The sequence below is a fragment of the Epinephelus lanceolatus genome, chromosome 14 (assembly GCF_041903045.1).
Source record: "Epinephelus lanceolatus isolate andai-2023 chromosome 14, ASM4190304v1, whole genome shotgun sequence".
NCBI lineage: Eukaryota > Metazoa > Chordata > Actinopteri > Perciformes > Serranidae > Epinephelus > Epinephelus lanceolatus.
The window spans coordinates 19,788,928-19,813,148 of NC_135747.1; the positions used below are offsets into that span (position 1 = coordinate 19,788,928).

The 24,221-nt window shown below is 41.5% G+C and overlaps 1 protein-coding gene across 1 annotated transcript in view; it reads right to left on the minus strand.

The window, feature by feature from the left end:
* Positions 1 to 24,221, minus strand: part of abca12 (ATP-binding cassette, sub-family A (ABC1), member 12) — an 89,737-nt gene that overhangs the window by 5,467 nt on the left and 60,049 nt on the right. Inside the window, exons 54-72 of the mRNA XM_033617409.2 lie at positions 23,954 to 24,172; positions 22,839 to 23,035; positions 19,888 to 20,045; positions 18,292 to 18,525; positions 17,940 to 18,087; positions 17,292 to 17,538; positions 15,721 to 15,810; positions 14,515 to 14,602; positions 14,229 to 14,356; positions 13,409 to 13,496; positions 12,931 to 13,039; positions 10,755 to 10,809; positions 8,190 to 8,367; positions 7,782 to 7,897; positions 5,752 to 5,914; positions 5,210 to 5,463; positions 4,502 to 4,706; positions 2,972 to 3,081; positions 2,076 to 2,226 (exon numbers count right to left, since the gene is read on the minus strand). Of these exons, the coding sequence (XP_033473300.2) occupies positions 2,076 to 2,226; positions 2,972 to 3,081; positions 4,502 to 4,706; positions 5,210 to 5,463; positions 5,752 to 5,914; positions 7,782 to 7,897; positions 8,190 to 8,367; positions 10,755 to 10,809; positions 12,931 to 13,039; positions 13,409 to 13,496; positions 14,229 to 14,356; positions 14,515 to 14,602; positions 15,721 to 15,810; positions 17,292 to 17,538; positions 17,940 to 18,087; positions 18,292 to 18,525; positions 19,888 to 20,045; positions 22,839 to 23,035; positions 23,954 to 24,172 (2,938 nt within the window). The remainder of the gene's footprint in view (positions 1 to 2,075; positions 2,227 to 2,971; positions 3,082 to 4,501; positions 4,707 to 5,209; positions 5,464 to 5,751; positions 5,915 to 7,781; positions 7,898 to 8,189; positions 8,368 to 10,754; positions 10,810 to 12,930; positions 13,040 to 13,408; positions 13,497 to 14,228; positions 14,357 to 14,514; positions 14,603 to 15,720; positions 15,811 to 17,291; positions 17,539 to 17,939; positions 18,088 to 18,291; positions 18,526 to 19,887; positions 20,046 to 22,838; positions 23,036 to 23,953; positions 24,173 to 24,221) is intronic.

Sequence of the window (24,221 nt, forward strand, 5' to 3'; positions counted from 1 at the left end):
AGTCACATTTTCATGCGTTGTAATAAACACACATCATGTTTTAAAGATGTCTCTTCAAACCTTTGTACAGAAATAGTGGGAAAAACCGACTTTATTTCCATACACTTCAACGTTGTAGTCTCAATACAAGACGGTGTTCTGACACCTACGCAGAAAGCCTAAGGTGGAGAGAGCACACCTCTCTGCCCTTCCATGTGCAAATGAGGAAAACCTGAGGCAAAGACAACACACCTGTCTGCCCTTCCATTTGCAAATGAGGAAAGCCTGAGGCAGAGAAAGCACACCTCCCTGCCCTTCCATGCGCCTACATGGAAAGCCTAAGGCAGGAAGAGCAGCAGCAAAGGCCCCCGGGAACAGAGCAGAGCAGTATCAATGACAAACAGAAATGATACTGATAAGTCAGACAATATGAAAAGGAGGAGCTGGGGTGGAGGTGGGTTGCAAAGCAGCTTGCAGAGGAAGCAGCAACAGTAGGCAGGCCAGAGCAGTTTAAATAGGGCGCCCTGAATGAGATTTGCCAATTGGTTGCATAGAAAGGAATCATGTGATCTATCAGCTGACTCCCTTCCATCAATCAGCTGCTCCATCAGTTGATTGGGCTGTTTGAGATCAGCTGATTTAGCTGGGATGTGAGCTGAGCTTGACATTCTGTCCTGCCTGAACTAGCGCGATGCTCGATTTTTGGCAGTGCCTTTCCTGGTGTACTGCGCTGATTACGACAGCACCACCACATTTGCGTGATGCCCAAATCATAATTACAAATGACAAAAATCCACCAAGCACAGCACTTGTTTGAAAATAGTATTTTTCCATGAGCTAGAGGCAGGACAAAATTTGACAGAAGACCGCCTTGTAATTCTCTATGCGGAAAATCCCTGTTACATACTTTAGAAAAATACACAGAATCACCAGCTAAATCTAAATTATTAGCCCTGGCAACATAGCACATACCTGACTGGTTCATTTCAAAATGTGTTTTTTTTTTTCTACATTCTCTCATAAAAGCCGCTTTCTATCACCTTTGATGTAACAGCTCATTAAGCCTGACAAAACCATGTCAATGCAAAATGACCCCATTAAGGCTTGTCTCATTATCCACAGCTAGGGGACTCTCAGTGGGAGACAACATAAGAGGAACTCTATATATAACCTCATCTTTGTGAATTAGCCCGACACCGATGCTGTGGCCATTATAACCATTGTTGTCACTACCCTGACCAGGGAAGAGGAGCTGTAACGACAGCTGCGACGCCGACTCGAGCCAGACAAATCCATTTCTGTGCCTCTCTGTTTGTGTAAGTAAGTGTGTGTCTGTGTTTCTATGAGCATCCTTGCTAATATTGTGTGTGTGAGTGTACAGTATGTGAGTGTGTTATTTTGTTCATAACATGACTGAGATTGTCGGAGGTAATCAATGTTTTATACTTCTGCATCCAAAAATGGTGTAAAGAGAGAGACAAACAAAGATAGATGTTTTTCTGCATACAGTTTAGATTTGTCATGATGTTTTTCACACATTTTTGCACACCTCAGAGCCGTTTATTTTCTGCTTCTTTTAGGGGGGAAAAAAATCAAGATGGAAAATCTTAAATCACATCATCTGTTGATTGGTTGTTCTGTGAATTCCTCTCATGTCAGCAGCAGCAGCAGCAGCAGCAAAAGACAGGCACACTCAGTAATCACCACAGAGGCAAGATTGATTAGTTCTCAGAAAGATAAATGGGAAGAATGGGGCTAAAGTGACATGTCAAATGAGATCCTCTCATCATCAAAGTATCGTTTAAATGTAAATTTGTCTGCAGTGAAGCATACAACATCAGCTTAATTCTGAAGTTTGGATTGCATGAGCTGACAACAAAAGCTTTCCCATTTTGCCCCAGATAGTACAGCTTTCAGCACACATCACTCAACACTTCTCATTCTCTCATTCAGCATGCATGGAAGCATCAACAGTTACTAGTCCTGCAGTGGGAGTGCACCTTTGAATTTATATCAGATCCTGTGTCATTTTGTGGATGGTGTTGTCACTACCCAGAGCTTTGAAAATCAGCACAGAGCCAGCAGCTCTCCCTTACCCTGTCTATCTCCCTCTTTGAGACGCCTCGGATGCGAGCGTAGAAGTACAAGTGCTCTTCTCCAGTGAGCAGGTTGTCGAGCGCATCCACCTGGGGACAGTAGCCGATGTTAATTCCCTTGTTACGGCACTCCATGATGTCAACCAACCGCCTAGGGAAAAGAAGACAAATAAAGATATATTATCTTAACGGGAATCTACCACATGGTATAGGGCAGATGGACATGTAGGGTGCTCCACCCACCCTGCTGGGGATACCCACCAAACCGTTTCACAAAAGAACTGTGATGAGGAGCCAGCCCCATGAGGTGGTCTGTACCTGCATAGTCTGAGATATGGGTATAAGATACAGCTGCTACTTGCTAAAACCCCAAACCATTTATGTTCAGGATTTGGCAATTTGTGGATATTTGTGCTATGCAAATTTAATCTAGCTCAGATTCATTAGACAGTGCAGCTTGGGCACCTGTAGAGATGAAATCAAAGCTTTGTCCTCCTGTGATGGGTTCTGCCGTGTCCTCTATGGTGTTTCTCATAAATCATCAACAGTGTGCAGGAATATATTTTAGGTAAACAAATATTAACCTTATGTATTTAGTAATGTGCATGCAGTGCACCAAATATATATGGAAGGAAAAACAAGATGGCAAATATGGCCTGCAGCCAGGGACCATAAAGCTTTAACCAATAAATATATAAATAAAATCTGTATTTTTTTTACTGTAACATAAGCCTGACATCTTTATGTGTGAGAAGGGGACAGCACAAACAAACTGATATTCTTACTCAATAGGTAAAAGGCAATAAACACACATTTTCATGCTATCCTAAAGTCTTTTTTTCAAGTTTGCATTTTTTGTACGTGATGATGAATAAATAAATTCATGAACAGCTTACCCATCCCAGTCCCTGATCTGTGCTGTGCCATCAGTGGGGCTAACGTCTCCAGTCAGCATCTTGAAGGTGGTAGTTTTTCCTGCTCCGTTCACTCCCAGCAGACCAAAGCACTGTAAGCAAACACTCATTTTAGCAATTCTGGAGCATTTCTCCAATTCACAGTACTGTAATGCTATGGTAGGCTTTCTCAAATGTCACACAGGTGTAATGGCCGATATTAGGATCTACAGACTACAAAAACAGAAGAAGCACTTGGTGGGTATCCTTCACACAGCCAGCTATCACACAGAGGGATATAATCTTTAAGAGTGACTTAACCCCATTGTTTTAGAACATGCAGGATTTATACTACTGCACAGAGTCGACGCCATACCTAGAGCGTCCTCCCCAGAAATGGAGCTGCACGTTGCAGCAAGGCAGCTTTACTTTTGTAAGCTGAAACCATTTCCCTCAGTGGAAAGGAAAAAACTTTAATCTCACAAATAAGACACAATAAATTGTGAAAACAATAAAGCCTCCACAAAACAGCATTTCAAGTCTTGTGTGTGATTTATCCTTCGGGGATTTCTACTTCGGGATTCATCCTGGCTTCATATGAGCAGAGGAAATCTCCACTAGTTGCTAAGCTAATTTATACAATGAAAAATGCAATTGGCTTGTGCTAATAACATTAGCATGTTTCATTTGTTTGGAAAATGTGTTTAGTACAAGATAGTTGTTTTGTCGGCGAACCTTGTGAGATGTAATGGAGCCCAATTTTGTAACATTACCTTTGTTAAATGTTGCTGTTGTCCCTGGCTTTATATGGGTAGCGAGAAGTCCGCTAGCCACTAGGCAAATTTACAATGTAAAATGCCATAGGTTTGTGCTAAAAACATTAGCATGTTGTACTTATGGGGAAAATGTGTCCGGCAAAAGACAAATACTTTGTCTGTGAATGCTGCGAGTGATAGTGAAGCCGATTTGTGTACTTGTGTTTGAAATTGTCGCTATTAACTCATATCAACTCGTTTAATGTGTGTTTTGGGTGTGCTTTGAATCAACTAAACTTAACAGCACTGTAGAGTTCAATTACATGCACTAAAATGTCAAGGTTTGGACCGATATTGATCAGCATCACTACCAAATACCCATACATATTGGTTTTCAGCTGAAAAAAGGTGGTTTGAGGGTTTAGTTATTCTTTTACTGATATTAGACAACTTTGGTCATAAATGATTTATCACTGGCGTAACAGTTGTATTTCCTCCAGACAAATCCACCTGGTGATTTATGGGATGTGGTCTGTAGTGGTGCCTCCAGTATTGCAGGAGCAATAACTGAATTCAACTTTACTGACTGTAAAAGTATGGGTTGCAGATTATCGATGAGATGTCTTTACTCTTCTGTTGCACAAAGTGACTGTACCTGTCTACAACTCTAAAGCAGTAGCAGTAACTTGAATGACTGCTGTTGTCACAAGAGGTTAATAATAGTAATCCATTACGCAATGCGTCTTTCGTTATCCTTGTGACTTCCTACTAGGCTTACCTCTCCTGCAGGGATGCCCACAGAGAGCTTCTTGACAGCTTGGATCTTCCTCTTGAGGTGTTGATAGACCTTAGTCAGCTGGTTGACCTGCAGTAGGTCTGTGCTGGCTGCTCCACTGGACACCCGCTGGCGTTCAGCCGCCACGTCCTCATCTTCATCCTCACAAGGCGCATTTAGCACCTTCTTGCTGCCCCTAATCAGATTTCTGCATATGGTAAAGTATATTGTTTTATATTAACTACTCAGTGTTGAAGTTCATGTGAATGACTTGCAAAGACACAGAAAATGCTCCATTAGATCTGTGACTGACTGGAACTGTGAGAACTTTTTTTTTTAACTGAAGTGATTCGAGCTTGTGATATCTCTGAGGCTCAATATGTTTGGTTTTTATTTTCAAAAACAGAATTTTGATAATTATCTTCATTTGTATTTGTATTCTTCATTTGTAACTTTTTGTTTTCTTTAATTACTTAGACTGATTCATATTCAACCACTCATTTGTATATCCTCTGCATTTTTTAATCGTTCAACAGAAAACACACCCTTTGAATGTGAGAGAAAACCAAATGAAATTGATTTTAATTACACAGTCTGTAGATACAGAGTATTCTCAGTTCAATCACAAGGTTGGATGTGCACCACATGACTCATTCACATCACATTCATTCATGGCATCACCACACTGCATCTGGCTCCTGTTTTCCTTACCTGACTTTGCGAATCAGGAACCTGTTGAGCAGGAGGCGCAGCGTGAAGAAGACTACGCCTTGGATGAAGGAGCAGATTAACATCCAGCCCAGGGCTTCCATGGAGAATGGGTTTTTATATGCGTCAATGCCGTAGCCACTGAGCAGCTGGACCTCTATGTTCATCCTGGCCAACTTTACCAGCCCGTTCCCAAAGTTGAACTGCGGGAAGATTAGGAAGGCGTAGCTCAGCCTCTCAAAGAGCTCCTGGATGAACTGCAGTAGGGAAGGACAGAACAGAAGACAATGAGAAAAGGGGGTAGAGGGAGGATAAGAAGAGAGGATAAAACAGAGTCTACAGCGACCTGAGAGCTCATCCTGAATTGTAATCTTCCCTTCCTTGTCACTGGATATGTGAGGTATGTTTGCCCTTCTTACTCCTCTGTAACTCTATATCACTGCAGCTACAAGGGCCGAACAATCACACATTAAAGTGCGCATTCAGCTACTTCAGATAATCAGTTGCTAACCAAAGGCATCTTGACTCAGGTAATTAATGCTCACCTCAGGTTTATTTATTGAAATTTGATTCATGAAGTACAGGATGGAGGTTGACAGGATGGTGTTGGTAGTGATGAAGAGGTTGATGCACACATAGGCGATAAAGGCCATCTCTGCATCCTTGAAGACGCCCGACAACAGATACATCCAGGGGAAGGTGGAAAACCTGAGGAATTGACAATGACAGGATAGTTCAAACACAGCATCAACTAAAAAACAACCACACACACACACACACACACACACACATCTTTAAATAGCCCCGCTGTGATATGGCTGGGTTGCCACCAAACACAGAAAACCCACAAAAACAAACACACAAAGTGGATATGGAAAATTCATACCTTCCTCCTCACAAATGCAACTTCTAAAGTGACATGACCTTGCATTTTTTTTTCTACTGAAGTGGTTCAGGCCTTTCATAGACTAAACGTAGCAGCTGTGAGTCTGATGACAATAGGCACCAAAGAATACTGAAATGTAAGGAGGAAAATACCACACCATGAGGAGGGTAAACATTCAGTCATGATGCCAAAAGAGAGGAAGATAAATTACTTCTCCCTTTATTCCCCTGGTGGTAGAACATCCTTTTCCCTTTTTTTCTGTTCTCTCTTTTCTCTCACATAATCTGCTTGTTCATTTGATTGGGGTGTCTGGGTCAGCAAGACAGAGAAGGGAAAGAGAAGGAGGGAGAAAGAGATGAAGAAGAGAAAAGTAGTGGGAAAAGAAAGACATAGACACAAACTGAGTCGGACAGAGACAAAGCATCTGCGTGCCATGCCCAAAAAAAGGTGCTTGGTAGGCAGACTGCGGGTGCCAAGCCATGACAAGGAACAGAAGCAAGAAGGCTGCAGACCAGACCAGGTGGGTGCCGCCTGACAGACTGTGATTATTCATTGCTTGGGAGGGAGACATCTGTCTGATAAATGAGAAGCAGAGTGCTGACTTGGCCTCCTAAGATCTAGGGCTCAGGACGAGGCCTGCGACAGCAACAGGGGGAACATAGGGGACTAAGTTTCAAACACATTTAGGGAATGGTGTAAACAATCACAGTAATCCAGATGTGGGGAAACATGGCGTGTTGATGCTTTCGCGCCTTTCCAAAAATCTAAATCTCAGAGTCGGATTGACTGTAGAACCGTGGTATCGTGAGATCACACCGAGTCACATTGTTACTGTCATTAGCCCTGTTGCTTTCTGATCCTCCACCATCCCTCTCTCGAGCACCTTTGGATGAATAGGATAAACATGTTGATAGTGATTTTTCTATCAGCCTTTCAGCCCTTCCACCATCTGTCTGTGCGAGGAATTTGGAAAAAATTGAGCTGTGCTTGCATTTGAAGAACGCCAGCCTCCGTATGCTCAGTGCTGTTAATCCAACCTGGTGGCACACAAAGTAACGTGCAGTAGAGACGAGAAAGTACAGCGTCCATGTGAGGACATGCTCTTAAAAACCTTAACAATTAACTCTGACCAAAACTTGTGTGGGTGCATGGTGAGGATCATTGTCCTGAGCTTTGATATATTTGCTTGGATCAAAGTAGATGAGATGAGATTTTAAGGAAGTGCTGAGATCCTGGATAATAACGAATAATAATCTGTGTATGTGTGTGTGTACTTTAGCTCTACTCTTGCTAGTTTCTTGCCAATCCAGGCTGGGGAAAGGCAGGGTGGTAGAAGGAGACAATTTCTTGTTGCGATGTTGTAGTGTCTTGAAATCTTAGCAATTGGTGCGTACAACATCAACATACTGATTAAACTGATCACTGGAGCTACAGAACTAGCACTCCAGTTGTAATAAAACATAATGTTCCTTTAACAATGAACAAAATAGCTAGTTTGTGACATTGTCTCTGAATAATTCAGATAATTCAGTCTCATGACAGCTTGATTCATCACGTGATCACTTTTGATCGTGAACAAACCAAGCTGAAAGACCAACAACACCGTAAAGTTGTTTTTCAGTAGCCTTTGTAGATTAACCCCCCTCGACCGCACAACACCCACACATGCTCTAAGGCCAAATTACTCACCCAAAGAGGACCAGAAGCAGGGTGACAGCGCCTAAATTTTGCCGATCTGTGAATGCTGGAATCTGGAAGGCTGCGATCACGGCAACAGTCAAAGTCACAGGGATCAAATACATGAGCTGTGGAAAAAGATAGGACACGATGCAGCAACATGAACGTCATTCGATTGAAAAATTGGCTCCACATCAATTAAAAAAATCAATGTATTTATAACAATATAAACATATTTTGTGCTATCAATTAATGGATACATAATAATATGAGTCTGGATATCTTTTGCATATGCTGAAACTAAAATGAGGAAAAAATGCACGTTATATATGTTTGCTTTTGCTTATACTGAGCATGATTTTGATACATGAGGGTCCTAGTTAGATTTGGGTCCCCTGTTAGGTTACTGAAGGATGTTACCATGTCATAGAAGAAGTTCACAGCCCAGTAGAAAGGCTCGCTGATGCCAGAAATGTGCTGGAGCCTCTTAGAGCCGCTGTGGTGCTCGCTGACTTCATAGATGGCGAAGCTGGCTGTTGTGATTGAATAACCTGTCAGCACACACATAGCCACTAGGATCTGGAGCATTCCCTGGACACTGCGAAGACAAAAATAGGATCATTCAGATGTCAGTGACAACAGTGGCGTCATTAATTACCAGCCATGTCCGTAATTAGTGAATTATCATTCAACCACATCAACTCTATTAATGTCCATTATGCTCCTGCATGGTAAGCTGTGTTGTACTCCTTCAAGGGGACCTATTATACTTTCCTGATCTTGTTTCAGATATATAAATTTACAAAGCTAAATGCTCATATTAAATGTGGCCAGAGTTTCAAATTATGACCTCAGGTTTCAACTGTTTTTTATTACTTTCAAGACAAGCTGACATCAGCTCTGGATGGATTTTTTTGATATGATCATCTGCTCCAGGCAGTGCTTAAATTATGTAGCCTACACTGCCACATGAAGCTACGTGCTAATGTCAGGGAAACCAGTAACCTTGGATGCCGATGTTGTTCATTTTTGTCCCTAATTTTGGACTGTATTCCTGCTGAAACATGTCCAGTTGTGCTTAGAAGCTTGTATTGGTGATTCTTCACAGTAGAAAGTGCCTGTGTTCTCCGTTAAATGACGTTCTCCATCATTTTCCCCAGCTGAGATACAGAGGACCCACAAACTCTGGCCTATCAAAACAGACTGGACTTTGTAGGGAGGGAGGCTTAAAGAGACAGGTGCTAAAACGAGCCTTTCAGACAGACAATGGAAACAGGTGATCCAGCACAAACAGTATGAGGAAAACAAAGTTTCATTTTGGCGACATGTTCTGGTAGAAACAAAAAAACACAAGAACCTGGAAATGAGCATTTGAGGTACTCTTTAAGTTTAAACTTTAAGGCTGCTTTCGTAGCTAAAGGTTTAGATCCAATGACAACAAAGTGCACAAACAAATCAATATAGGCGACTCTGGTGTGCTGAGTCACTTTGAATGAGGCAACCTGGTGTAATTCCTTTCCAAAAACAATGGCCCATATTAAAGCCCTCCTACAAACTATCATATCGTTCCCTGCTGGGAACTGACTCATCTGAACTACTGAAGTGGCTTGCAATAAATGGAATTCCATTAATAACAAAAAGCTTTGTTAAAAGAGATGCTTGTGCCTTGCCTCTGACAAGATAATAACTGCAAAACAAACAGATGGCTTCGTGTAGAGAACAACTTCACATTGCTTTGGCTGTATAGTCAGCGGTGGTGCTGCTGGGAAGCTGCAGAGCCCATTGTCCAGACAAGAACTCAGACAACCAGCTGAGGCTTTGATCCCTCAGTTACTCTTCAACCCAGTGCGCTCATTCAAACTTTCTTGATGCCACTACTTGTTCATCTCCCAGGCTCCCTTTCCTGCCCTGCATGCCTCTGTAGTACTTTTACCTCTCGCCTCTGGCTGGGGCACACCACCAGCCAAACAGAATAAGCTGCATGAGGCTGAAAGAGAGGATGAGGATGAAGCTGGCAGTGTGACCGGGTGGGAAGGAGAGAGAAAAGCACAGAGGGACGTGGTGGGCGTTTGAGGGCAGCACTACTACAGAGGATGGCCAGCAGCAGCAGTTACTGAGCAGGTTGGTTAACAGTATGGCTAATATGGCCATGGATTTTTTTTTCCCACAGGAAAAGCTACCACACATTTGGAGCAATAAGTCTGTTGTATCTTTAACACATCTCAAGCCAAATCAATACATCAAGTGAAGAAGCAGATACCACAGAGGGGTAATTGTGCACTTGTGGCTGCTGCAGTACCTAAGCAGGCCAACAGCTACGTAAATACTATACTCATAAAGAAATGTAGAGTATACAGTGAAACTGAGGGGCAGTAATCCAAGGGAAATAGCTAGTGAAATGGTTAGTGCTAATAAGGCTCAAGAGAGAACGGACCTTCATGAGGTCACAGCTTCAGCTCAATCCACTCTTGGAAAGATTTATTTGATTTGATCCTCTGGAACACACACACACTTGCGTACATACACGCAAGCACACATACAAGCACTAACTCTGCAGTCTGGGTCTCTAAAGCAGAATGTGGAGTATTTTAAATAAACTCATTTTGGGAAGTAGGGTAGAATCAATCCACCTCTGTGCCACCTTCAGGGTAAACACTCATTATGTTGGGACTCTGATCAATAGTGCAAGCTCAGGGAAATCCATTTAGAAAATCAAATATGGGTAAATACTGCTGTCATGTACCTCCCTGCCCTGAGTCCAGCCTGACTTTGATGTCCTGAATTGAAAAGTAGGATGCTTCAATGATTTAACTTGAGCTAAGCCAAACAACAGCCAAGAATATTCAGCCAAGACTTGACTAATTTTGGGATATTTTCACCAATTAGAATGCTAATTTGAATCTCTTTTTGCAAGTGCAGCCATTAAAATTGTCGAATACTGACAGCCAGCTCAACAGAAGGAAGAATTTAAAGTGCAGTCCTTACACGGAGTCTTCATCATCCGCCCGGCCGAAATAGGGGTGACTGGAAACTGAAATGGCTGTAATAGAAAGAAACACAGCATTGTGTTAGCAATAGAAAAACAACAGCATGTGGGCTATTTTTCAGCACAGGAACCAAATGAGCAATGATATTCTCTTAGCCTGGGACACAGTCAATTGAAAAATATAGTGCAAGATGATTTCATTTGCCAGTGCACACAGAGGAAATTGAATTTTCTTTATCATTTTTTTCAGGGTCTTCTAGATGCTCACAGACATGAACTGCTCCCCTACATGTCTCTGCTTACATTTCCTGAGATAGGAGAGTGTGAGTTCACCCACAGCACAGCCGTCCTGGTGCAGGTCGGAGGCTCAGTGCTCAAGGGCACTTTGGTGGAACTGATGAGTTCTATCGACCAATCCAAATCTGACCTGTAATCATTACCACTTCATCACTACTGCTCGAAGGTCGGATGTTCCCGGATCAGGCTTGTATCCTACGCATTGGGAAACGGCTAAAGCTGCAACGAGCTATGATTTTCACTATTGATTCATCTGCCCATTTCTTGATTGATCAATAAATCATTTGGTCTAAAAATGTAAAAAACAAACAAAAAAAACAAAACACAAAGATGTTAAATATGCTATCACAGACAGGGCTGTGTATTAGTACAAGATACCTTCAACTGAAATAACCAAGCACCAAGTAGTATCAAAACTTCAGTACTCCATGCAAATTTTACTGCATTCGATGATGTGTGATTGGCCCACTTCTGCTACAGCTGCAACCCATACAGTTTGTAGTGAGGTAAAGTTGGGCGGAGTGCACTCGATGGAGTTGCCACCAAAACATTTGAAAATATGGCTACACTATATGCCTCAGGTGTCTGGTTGCATTCAACACAACTGAATGCTTCCCTTCACATGATGGGTATCGAATGAAGTAGGAATAAAGGTATCAAATGACATACTCTATTGATACCCTGCCCTGATCATGGAGGCCACCAAATATCCACATTTGAAAAGCTTTAATTTGACTTAAACAATTAAATTATGATTGAAGTTGTTGCTTTTTTTTTTTTGTTGATCCATAACAGTTTAAGAACAATTTAGCTCTCACTGCCTCAAGCTGAGGCTGTTTTTAAGCATTAAATAAGATTTATTTTCACTTCACGTCCTCTAAGGTTAGATTATTAAATGGTTGAGTAACTGTATATTTTCTCTAGAGGGATGGGGCAGACAGACGTTCAATACAAAATATTGTTGCAGGTGGGAGCGATCAGAGTGTGAGGCACATCTGTGCAGCGGGCAGTCCTGCAAAAGTGGCATAAAAAACTGACTGACGCAGACCTCTAAAGCTTCCCAACCCAGAATTGGTACTGCAGTGCCCAGCGCAAGGGTTGGAGCTTCATATATGACAGATAAACCATCTCCTTGGATCTCCACCCCCAAACCACCCGCCACCTCCTTGAGTTTACAAGTTACATTCGCTCCACCCTCGAGCACTTTTGTCATCCAGTGTGGAAGAAATGTGTGTATGTGTTTGTGCGCACGTGCTTCTGTGCATGCTCTGTATGTATTTACGAGTACTGCTTCATGTGTGTTTGTTCATGTACTCGTGCTTGCAGGCAGATGGTCAGGGTGATACAGATACAGCTGAAACAGTACTGAGAACATGGGCCAGCCTCTTTCTCTTTAGCACAGCTCCCCAGTGAGCGGCACTCATCAGTATTCATCAGGCATACTGATGTGAGTCTAAGGATACACAGCACCCCCTGGCTTTAATCCAGTGAAATGAACCATGAGTAAACACACTGTGTACCTCTCTCTTTATTTAGTATAAGAATGCACTGTGTGTTCAATCAGCAGCATCTTGCTGGCTCGATAGATTTTTCCTATCACTGATGTGTGTATCCCGTCTGACATGTCTTTTTTTTAAACCTTTACCTCAGCTTCACCTCACCAAAAATAATATGTATGGACTGTTTCTAAAATCATTAAAAACATCACAAACCATAAGTAAACAGCAGCAAATAATAGATAGTATAGTTTCATGTCACTGCCTTTGTATGTGTAGAATCGTTGATCATTTAAACTGAAATCTCAGACTGTGTCCTTTGGCTTGCCACTGAACATATATATTTTACGCATAACCTTTTTTTCAGCTTTTTCCTGCTTACCATATTTATGTGGATCCTTGTCTGCTGGAAGATTGGCGCGTAGGATGATGTTGTTGAGGCTGTTTAAGTATGCTGGCATTGTGTGATGGCCCTCTGGGTTGAACCAGACCTAAACCAATGCAAGCACAAACACAGACATGCATAGAAACTGTTATTCACTCTGGTACAGATCAGGATATTTAACACTACTGTGTCACTGCTATATGTTTTTCAATGTTTTGAAACCAAGGTTTTAAAGATACAATGAACGCAGGTATCATCCATCTGAGGAAATGTACTCGCTTTAACAGAGGCACGATTGCTTCAGTAAAGCACATTTATGATGACACTGATGGTGTAACAATGCAGCTCCTTCTGCAAGCCTTGATCTTGTAGCCAAGCAACTTTAGGATAAGATGTCATGTTTTTCAACTACTCATTGGCAGAGTCATTAAAGTGATAACAAGACAGGTAGCAGGGAAGAAGCAGACAAAGGTACCTTAGACAGAGTGCGATTTTTGGGCACCGCTGTTATATCCATGAGCAAGTCAGGAGGGAGGGGCATGCCTAGAGAAAAGCCACCATATCTGCAAAAAAAAAAACAAAACAAAACACAAACATATTGATCCAAACAAAGAGCTTAGAATGCTGCTGAGAGGTAAGATGTGACACACTGTGTTCTTTGCTTGCTTGTTTTTCTTTTAATCAAAGCAAATATCCACCCGCAGATGAGACGCATTTTGGGTAAAAGCTTCAGACCACACATTAAAAGCACAACTGGCATGATTGACACGATACTGGAGGCTCATTCACATTAAAAAAGAGCAACGCAGTAAGCTTAGCTTCATGGCTGCAACTGTTTCATTCAACAGCCACTTACAATTCTGCACATCCTTGTTGTCTATACAATTAACTTTCCTTGCAGTTGCAACATTGCCAGTTTTAACTATTTAAAGCTTCCTAGTCGAATGACTTACATTATTTAAATGACTAAAAGAAAAAAAAAAGTCACACTTGGAGAATCACTACATTTTGCCTTTGGGTCAATCGTCTACTCTGAATTAATAAAGCTGGAAGAAATGAGCCCCATACATTATTTGCAAACTATCTAAAACTGTGTTAACTCATCAAATGACGTAATATTATGAAATGTATTTCTAAAATGGGAAATAATATGTGATATAACTACTTGGATTCTCTTGGAGCATCGCCTCATATAGCCATCACTGCTGATTAGTGCTCAAAAAACTACAATGACGCCTGGGTTGAAGTCTCAGCATGGCTACATGAACCAAACTGTAAACACTGATTGCATTCACCTGTTCCTGATGAAGTCATTAGTTGTGGCCACAAGGTACTTCTCCACGTCGATGCCACTCAGGTTGTACATAATCTGAGACGAAGAGATCTTCTTATGGGGGGGCTGGAAGTTGTTCGCATCACAAATCTGGAGTGTAGGGAAGAGTCAAACACATTACACACACCCTTTTTCAAACAGTCACACACAGGAAGACACATTGATGTGCAGAAACACAAATGCATGAGTACACAAAGACCCACTCTCACAGAAAGACACACTCAGTGTTCTCAGTGACCCAGTCTCACCTGTTCCTGATGGGTGCATTTACAGACGTTAAATGGTTTCGAGCTGTTCCCTCTGGAACTCCAGTTGTTTGTGCTTCTTGTGCAGACCCTTAAAAGAAAACATTCACAAAGTGAAACGGCGGCTCGGTGAAATGACGAGAGTCTGCAGTGCATGATAATGCCACGAGGCGATCCTTAGACACACCCCAGAACACATCCTGAAACTGAGTCGATATGATGGGCCGCATCAATGTTTAAAACCTGTGTGCACATTGTGGCAAAATCTGTAAGCATTCACAGAGCAGCTATGAGCTTGCGTGATTTCTGTGAGATCAGGACCCAAATAATTTCTCTATCAGTTGAAAACTGTTTTGAAAGCTGTTTAATATGTGCTGTAATATCATATTGTGGGACATTTGATTGTGTGGGTTGATGTTCAACTCCCCCACATTTTGTTTTCTGCCAAGTGCTTTGAAGGACACTTCGTACAAATCAAAAAAAGAGATTGTAGCAATAGACATATCTTTGCACACTCACATGCACACCTGTTACTTTAGATATAAATTGGCCAACAACAATGACCATAGTCAAGAGACCATGCAGTGTTTAATTCTGTTATTCATCTATTTATTTATATAAATTCAAATGCAGCACTTAGCACTCCTCCAGTCAGTGTCATGTTGTGATTATAAGACATCATGAGCAAAACATGCAGTCTCTTTTGCACCACAGGATCTTTCATTCTCTCTCTCTCTCTCTCTCTCTATTTTGTCTTCTTTTTTTTTTTTTTGGCAGAGCATTTTAAAATGCCTCAGAGGTCTGGTTCATGAGTGCCAACATTGATTTGAGTGCCTGTAAGGGGAAAATCTTCCCTATAAACACAGGGTGTTTATGGAATACAAATGACGCTCTCGAATCACAGAGTCCTGCTGCAGGCTTTCAGCCACATACGTTGAGCTGAGCGTCAGAAAAATAGAGAGAGGGACATGAGAGAGACCAAAGGGAGAGAGCGGCAGGAATTGGAGGGAGGCAGACTTGTAAAATGAAACAAGGTGAAGGAGGAGGCATGAAAAGAATGAGAATGAGTGAAATATGAAAACACTGTGCGTGTGGATTAGGGGAGAACACATAGGGAAGCTGTGCATGGGCACCCGGGGTATTACTGACAAATTTGTCATTTTCAGGAGGAAAAAAAAAACAGCTGGCATTTGAGGTGTGATTACGTACGGGTTACTGGGCTTGGCGAGGCAGGCGTTATCGATCCCGGGGTATGACATCATGGTGTCCACCAGATGGGCAGAGTTGGGATTTTTGTTACTGTGGAATCAGAAATCAAACAGTCAGTCTCAACTCAAAGGTTACACAGAAATATCAGTCAATTAAAACATAATCACAACAATAATAACATGAAGTATGTTAAACAACAGGTTGTTTAATAAGGCTCTTACATGGCAGAAAGGTTTTAGTTATTCTTGATTTATTCAAATCAATCTGGTGGCTTGTGTTGCAAGCTTGGCATTTATCAAGATTTTCTTAGTGGTGAAGCTAGTGTAGGAACAATTTACTGACTCACAACATTGTCAATAAAGTGACCACGGGGGCACAATCAGTGATTCTAATACCCTTGCTGTGGGGAGCCGAACAGATAAAAGAAGAGTGAGGACATTTGATTTGCCACTTTACATTTAAGTGGATTTCTTTCATCCTCCATCTGCATTTTAACACATGCAGAGGTACACTCATAAATAAAGATTCAGATCACTGCATACAGGCAAGTCTAAAAACACAGTGCTTTGAGAAAGTTCATAAAACGCCAGACTACTACCTATAACCTCCCTAAGCCGCCCCCCCCCCCCCCCCCCAAAAAACATCAGTGATGAATTAATAAATATAATTTTTCAATCTCTTTTGTATATCAAGTTGAGGAGGACTGAGAAGAGCATCCATAGGGTCTTTGATATGGATTGGCACCTCAGCATTGTCTCTCTTGCTACATATCCTCTTGATCAAACAACAGTACTTCTCAAGAATGAAGACATCTCGCAACCTCCTGACACTCTTAATCTCTCTCACTTTGATCTCACATCTCATCCGTCTTCATCACAATCATCTCTTCCCCTCGCTTTCACTCTCGCTCCCCCTCCTTAAGGTCCGTCTGCCCTTCAACAAACTGCAGCTTCAAATTTGTTTTATAACAAGTGAGACATGTAGTCCCCTCTAAATGATGAAGGAACCCAATGGACCAATCGACGAGATGCATCAACCCTTCATCTAAGTTGCAGGGGTGTTGCAGTTAGCGGCTCCGTGGTTCCAAAATCTGATCTTTTACTACAGTGCGTCCTTCATGCCAAGCAGTATAATTTCTGTAAACGCCGGAGCAAAGCACCACAATACAGCATCCTCCGAGTTTTGCCATGAACCAAGTCAGCTATAGTAAAACAGAGATATCACTTGAAGTACACGCAGCTGTATCATGGTAATTTGTTTGCAGCTTTTGCTATAATTCATGACGTTTATGCATTAAAAAAAACTTGGAATTGTTTAGAGAAATTACTACAGAATTTGCTTGGACAAGAACCACTTTTTCAGGTGTCTCAGTGTGATTATTTGTTGCCACCCAAGTCTCAGTGGCATTGGTCTGACATTGGAAAATTAACTGAAATAAAAGAGCAAAGCTTCAGAGTTCGATTGAACTGCTCCAAACATGCTTGGTGTAAAATCACCCTGATTAGCTTTGTTTACTTCTATGTCCTACCCTCCCACTGCTCCCTTGTATTCCCTTTGCCATGGAGACTGACCTGAAGAAAGAGTAGCTTGGTTCAAAGTTGTAAAGCGCAGGGCTGAGCTCCAGCTCCGGATAGTGCCGCAGGTCTTTCTTGATGGAGCTCAGGCCCATAGCAAACACTATGAACAGAACAGGGAGCAGGATCTGGGAGATCAGGCCCTTCCAGTCTCTGCGGCTGTGGTGGAACCTCTTGATCAGCATGGCTGCCATCTGCTGCCAGGCCAAGGCCATGCCGCGCACCACGGATGAACCGGTAAGCTCTGGAACACAAGGGAGAAGAAATGGAGACAGGATTTAATCATTTTTGTACCAAGGCGCTTACCTTTTTACTGTCTTACAGCCTTGATGATGGCTACTTTTTCTCTCTCAGGCACACCAAGCTAAAGGTTAACAGGTAGATTGTATCACAAAAGATGGCAGAGCAATCCATCAGAATGTAGGAGTTTTTGAACTAGATCAACTGAGTGAGTATCCTTCAAATATTTTAGGTTGAGTATGAAAATCTAAAATAGAAAAAGAGTCACATGTTTCAGCATATCGGTGACCACACAAACACTACTGTTGATATCACTGCACAAATAGTAGTTAATAAATGGATTGCTACAACAGGAATTATAATAACTTCATGCAAAGTTTTCCTACATGCATTTTTTTTACTCACTGATCTTGTCGCCAAAGTTGTAGATGCTTCCACTGGAGTCTGAGGGGAAGCTGTCGATGGAATCCGTGTCTGAAATTGTCTCTGAGATAGAGAGGGGGCCGTCCTCGCCCCCGACTACTGTGCTTCCGTGAGTCAACTGGAGGAACACCTACACAGATAAAAACAAAAACATTAGCATCTGTGCGTGTCAAAGAGCCTATCAGTATAAATAAACACCTTGTGATGATGCTTACATGTCAATATGATCAACTTTAAGAGCACCAGCATATTCAAATGCAATTCAGCAGTTAAACCTGTCTTCACTATCTGTGTTATAAACCTGTGTTTTGTGTGTGGGTGTGTTTGAGCTCACCTCTTCTAGGGTGGTGTCAGATATGCCATAGCCCCCCAGCTGCAGGGCATCCAGGTTGGAGTCCAGCGCGGTCAGGAGAGAGCGGTATGAGGAGGCGTTGGATGAGGTGAAGGGAGGCAGGGAGTAGACCAGGTCGCCGCCCTGGGCTTCTTTCAGACGTGCTTCCGGTACATGAGCTTGGATGAAGGCCTTCATCTCAGCATTGTCCATCGGCTCAGAGTCTAGGTTCTGCACCTGCAGATGGAAAAGTAGGAATAGATTATGACATGCTTTATTCTCAAGATTGCACAGATTTACTTTGCACAACTAGAAATCAGCTGCCAGTGGCTTAAAGGTATACTATGGAAGATTTTTCTGAAAAATACAGTGTACTGACTCATACAAAAGTTAGCCGCTAAATCATCACTTGTGACCCACAACAAGTGTGTGGCGTTGTATCTGCAGAGACTCTGCCCTTTACCTGTATTGTCTTATTTTATTTTCATTTTGCTGCAGTCAGGGTGTTCATTAGCGTGTACTCACCGGCTGACCGATAAGGTCAGGACTTTAAAAAAGCAACCAGGTAGTCGCAGCACACATCCAAGACGGAGCTATGAAAATCACTGACACGTCGAAAGAACGCTAATATAGCAAGACAAAACGGCAAGCTGATAAAGTTTGAGGGTTTGGCTTTCGCTTTCACGTTCGCTGCCAAGCACTGAGGGAGAGGATGGGGATGAAAACGCACAGAGGTGGCTTGTGTCCTATCGGATAAGTATGTGGGTAGCTTAGTTAGCTTGGGTAGTATTGGCTTCTTCATAACAACAAATGTAACGTTCCTACAATAATGCAATAGCTTGCAGTGTACATGCAAGTAGTGTAGGGAGGAGGGGCCAAGCTGAGTGTTGTGACAATTCCTGCATAGTGTACCTTTAATATATATTTTCTTCTTTCTGTTTTTTTGGGACGTGTATGCTCTCCCCTTTCAACATCATCGAAAAGGGGTTTGATACAGCCCGAAACAGATGTAAGAAACAGCCAAAATACAGACCACAGGAAACTTTAGCTTTGACCAGAATATGCAACTGGCATATAGGACACAGTATGGGACTTTAATATTACACACTATTTTCCACAAGACATAAAAAAGAGCTTACAATCGCTGCTTTAGGAAAGCAGTTGAAGATATAGTATGCTGAAAAAAAGAGGGAGCCAGTTTGCAACCGTCAGCAGAGCATTATTTGTGTGGGATTTAGCCCATTTAGCAGTTTCTCCAATATATCTGATACAAATCACACTATTGCAATATGTATTGTGCAACTCTAGTGTCCAATGTGGCAGAAATAAAACCTAGAATTTATTTACACATGAACAGGCCGGCTCCATTGGGAAAAGTTACTATTTATGCTGGCTGTGCATCGTCCAAGACGGGTCTTGTTGAAAGGAAGTCTGAGTAAAATGCGTAAGAGATATGTTATTTTGTCACTTCTAAGATAAAGCCTTTGGCCTACAGTCACCTAACATTCACTTATGCTAAAATGTTAGTGGGAAAACATTGATTTTTTTTGTTTAAAAATTTCCTGAACATGATGACAAAATGAGTGTGAGGATGAATACCTTCTTGGTGAGAGTGAGTTTGTAGCCCTGACCCAGCTTGTCCTTTAGGTGGAAGGGGGATCCACAGCATTTTAATCCTCCTCTCTCCAGGAAGGCGATGCGGTCACTCAGAACTTCAGCCTCATCCAGGTGGTGGGTGGACATGATGACAGTGCGATCTGACAGGACACACACACGTAAAACAATTTGAATTATTTGTGGATGCATTATGATACCATTCCCTGACCCATAACTAACTGAATACTGAGGAATGTTTTACATGAACATCCTGCGAGTCAATCAGTGAAATGCACATAGTGAGATGTTTACCATCACATTTATCTGAAAAACTTTGTAGGAGTTTCAGTTTTGAGAGGGGTGATAGAACAACAAAGAGGCAATATTTAGATGTCTTTTGACAAAATTATTTTCCTAATATTCCTATTCTAAAGAGTACATGTTGGCCATTTAATTGTAGCTGCTGACACACACTCTGAGTTGCCTTAAACCTGCATTCTTTCTAATGGCCAGCAGGGGGCAACTACACTTGTTGAAAAAAGGAATCCGATTGTTTCTAAGTCTTTGATAAAATAATTTGACTTTTCACTTGATTTGTTACCTCAGTGAACATTTTTTGAAATAGATTATGGTCTCATTTACTACTTTCAAGTCTTCCTCAACACAGCATGATGTTCATTTTGTAAATTATGGTCCCATCTAGACTAAAATAGACAATAAAGCAGGGTACACTTCAGGGTGTGGCTACATTGTGTTTGATAATTTGCCAGCATGGCGTCCTGTCAATCAGGATAGAGGCATAGCAATGCTATCCTCCCCAGCTTCAACCTCTCATCTAAATGTGGTCACTTCCTGGTGACATCATGGTGGCTATATCCATTCTTTTACAGTTTGTGCACACAAGCTACATCGTGCATACACAAATAATCAGAGAAACAGGCGACCAAACAGCAAGCGATGCATAAAGGTTTTTAAAAAATAAACAGATTCCCCTTGCACCAAAGTCTAACATTAGAGGCAGGGCCAATTACACAGGATATTTTTCCACAGCTACAATTATATAGCATTTAGCCATCTCTCTGGCATTGTCGCTGCTACCCTGAGACATCCTACGAAAAAATACTTTTTCTTTTAGATTAATTATATGCTAGATTTAAAGTCATAAGTCTGAGGAGGGGAAAGCCCTCAAGGGTCGGCTCCAGGTTCCTGCTCTAATACTCCTTTCCCTCTTAGGAGGGGGAGATGTCCTCAGTGGCAAACACTAAATTTAGAGTTTGGATTATCTGTGCCATATGAGTGCATGCACTGCAGGATGTGAATTTTACTATTTTTAGGATTAGACTAATACTAAATAAAAAATGTGTCTTCTTCATAGTGGTCCAGGTTTGATAGGATGAACATGATGCAATGTAATTCATTGCACATTTATTGTGTGACTGTTGAATGCCACATTGGTTCTTCATGGAACCTCCTCACACTGAATAGCTTCTAATGTTGCATACTGGTGGGCTGTTAAAATAGTAAGTACATAAACTTTATTTCTATACCATCTTTAAAAACCAGAGTTACAAGGTGCTTCACAGGTGCACATAAAATCATAAAATACAACGGGAAGTTCGGGGACAGTCAAAAACAAAACAAAACATAAAAGGACTACATAAAACCATTCAGGTAATAAGTTATAAAAATCACAGCCAACACGGGCGTGTTTTTAAAGTCTTTTAAAAAAGACACAGACTCGGCTGATTTGACCTGATGCTGTTCCACAGAAGTATGAACCCCCTTTTTCTTAAGGCTCTACTTTCGAACTGTTCACAAAATTTGGTTTGATGTCTTGGTGCAGAATAAGAAATTACAAGATCATGAATATATAGCAGAGACAAACCATGGGGGGCTTAAAAAGTAATCAACAAAATCAGGAAACTGAATTCTAAAACAAATAGGGAATCAATGTAATTCAGTCAGCGCTGGTGAGATATGCTCTCTGCATAGTGTTTGTCAGAAGCCTTGCTGCTGCATTATGCAACAACTGTAGATGGGTAATTGCCACATGATTTAGGTAAGTACATAATGAACTGCAGTAGTCAAGGTGAGAAGATATTTAGGTGTGGAAAAAGTTGCTTAACTATGTTTTTGGGAGGTGCTGCTTTGACTGTCAATATTTCTGATTTGTATGAATATATCTGAACTTCTAGATTTCTCGCTGAATATTTTAAGCTTGTGGTTAAAGGGCATCTCGTCCAGAGGTATTTAGTTAAAATTCAAAGAGGTCCAGTTACAAAAATTTCTTTCTATCAGAGGTCAGAACCTCATAATGTCTTAAGTGTGTCTATCCCTACGTCTGTCAAATAGAATCAATGTACATTTCCGTGTGACTTCAACCAGTGGTTCCCAACCGGTCCATCCCTGGGGTCCAGATTTCTCCTTAGTCATTCGTTCAAGGTCCACACAGTTTAATACATTTAGCATCATTCTGGCGTTTAGTTATATCGTCATGCTAGCTTGCTGTCTCTGTTAAGTAGCTGTCCATTAATCACTCACTCTTCAGCAGAAAACAGTATTTCAAAATAAAAGCTCTGTGCCAGAAATTCACTGTACTTAAAAATAAAGTGTGTTTTTTACAAAACTGACATGTTTCAGAGTCACTTGTGGTCCATTCAAAATGGACCTGCGACCGACTTCTGGACTGTTGGAAAACCACTAATTTAAATAACATTGTCAATTTTCACATATTGACATACTGAACTAGTATAGAAAACAAATAGCTTTATTTCCCATAAATAAAATTAGTCCTAACAAAATGAACTTATGGCCTACATTCAACTTAATGAAAACAAGACAAAATGCTTTGAATAAAATAAAAAGAAATTTTAAAAATGCCTCTTTTAGAAAAAAGGGAAAACAGAGCTTTAAGCAGCCCCCTGTCATTTATTTATTTATGTTGAGAGACTTACTTTTCTTGTGCTGGATAACAATGTCCCAGATGTGGCGTCTTGAGCAGGGGTCGACTCCTGTGGTGGGTTCATCCAAAACCACCAAGCGGGAGCCCCCTATGAAGGCAATGGAGATTGACAGCTTGCGCCTCATGCCGCCTGACAGGGTGCCCACCCGCTTGTGTCTGTGAACATACATGCCTGTCTCCTCTAGGATCCTGGTAGGGAAGTCAATTAAAAGCATTTAGCATGGAGCTCATGTTAACATACTTTTTCTGCACATTACAACCCAGTTTCTGAGTTATACTTCCATCAGTTACCCAGCGGGGGTTCCTGAGCTACAGGAACCAGGAGAGGTACAGTTTCTTGCCTTTAAGTTCAGGCTTATTACTGCTCCTCTTGTCATGCAGAAACCCTCCAGAAATAGTGTCATGATGCAACTGGGGGTTCAACCCATATCTTAATGATGCCACGGAATGAAAAATTATTTCTCCAATACTTGCTCCCGTAAGCTTATCCAAGAGGGCGCAAAGGAACAAAAAGATATTAAAATAAAATATTATTGAATTCTTCTGGAAAATGTGAACTTGAAACAGGGAAGAAATATTGTTCTAAATTTGTCCGAGCAAGCCCAGGGGGCAACGGCGTTCTCAGCCAGCATTTAATGGCTGTATAAGTGTTTGATACATTTCACAGTTCTTTAGATGCTAAACTGGAGACTTATTTCAAGCACAACAACTATTTTGTCCTCCTTACATCAAGGCCTATATATACCTGTAAATTACAGCAAGTATAGCCATAAAATCTGTTTTACTATAACTGCATCTAATTAGTACATGCAGTCTTTTTTAATTATCCTGAGTTTAACAAGTCACTGGTGTTGAGCATTGGCTACTATTCACTGTTAAACTCTTATAGCCCCTATCCATTTTTTCCTTTCTACTGGTGGATAATGAGTGAGCCGAACAACAGACACCTTTTCATGATGTCTTTTAACAAAGCAGGTTATAAAATATATGAAATAGCACTGCTACATCATGCAGAACCCCTGACAACATCTTCAAGACACAGTGCATTATGACTGAATGCATTATGATATGGAGCATGCTCCCTTTACTGGATGATTGGTCACTTACGTGCGGACTTGTTCACGCAGTTCTTTGTGTGACCAGTGTGGTGCCTTGATCTGGCCATACAGCAGCAGGTGCTCCTTGGCAGTCATGTGGTCAAACAGGACGTCATATTGCATGCACACCCCCAGCTCTCTGCGAATGTCTTCAATGTTACTCTGCATGTCTCTGCCGTACACCTCGATGGAGCCAGACGATGGGGCGAAAAGGCCAGTCAGGAGAGACCTAAGCACAAAGCATGATTTATGCATAAGTTAATTCTGATGTGTTTTCA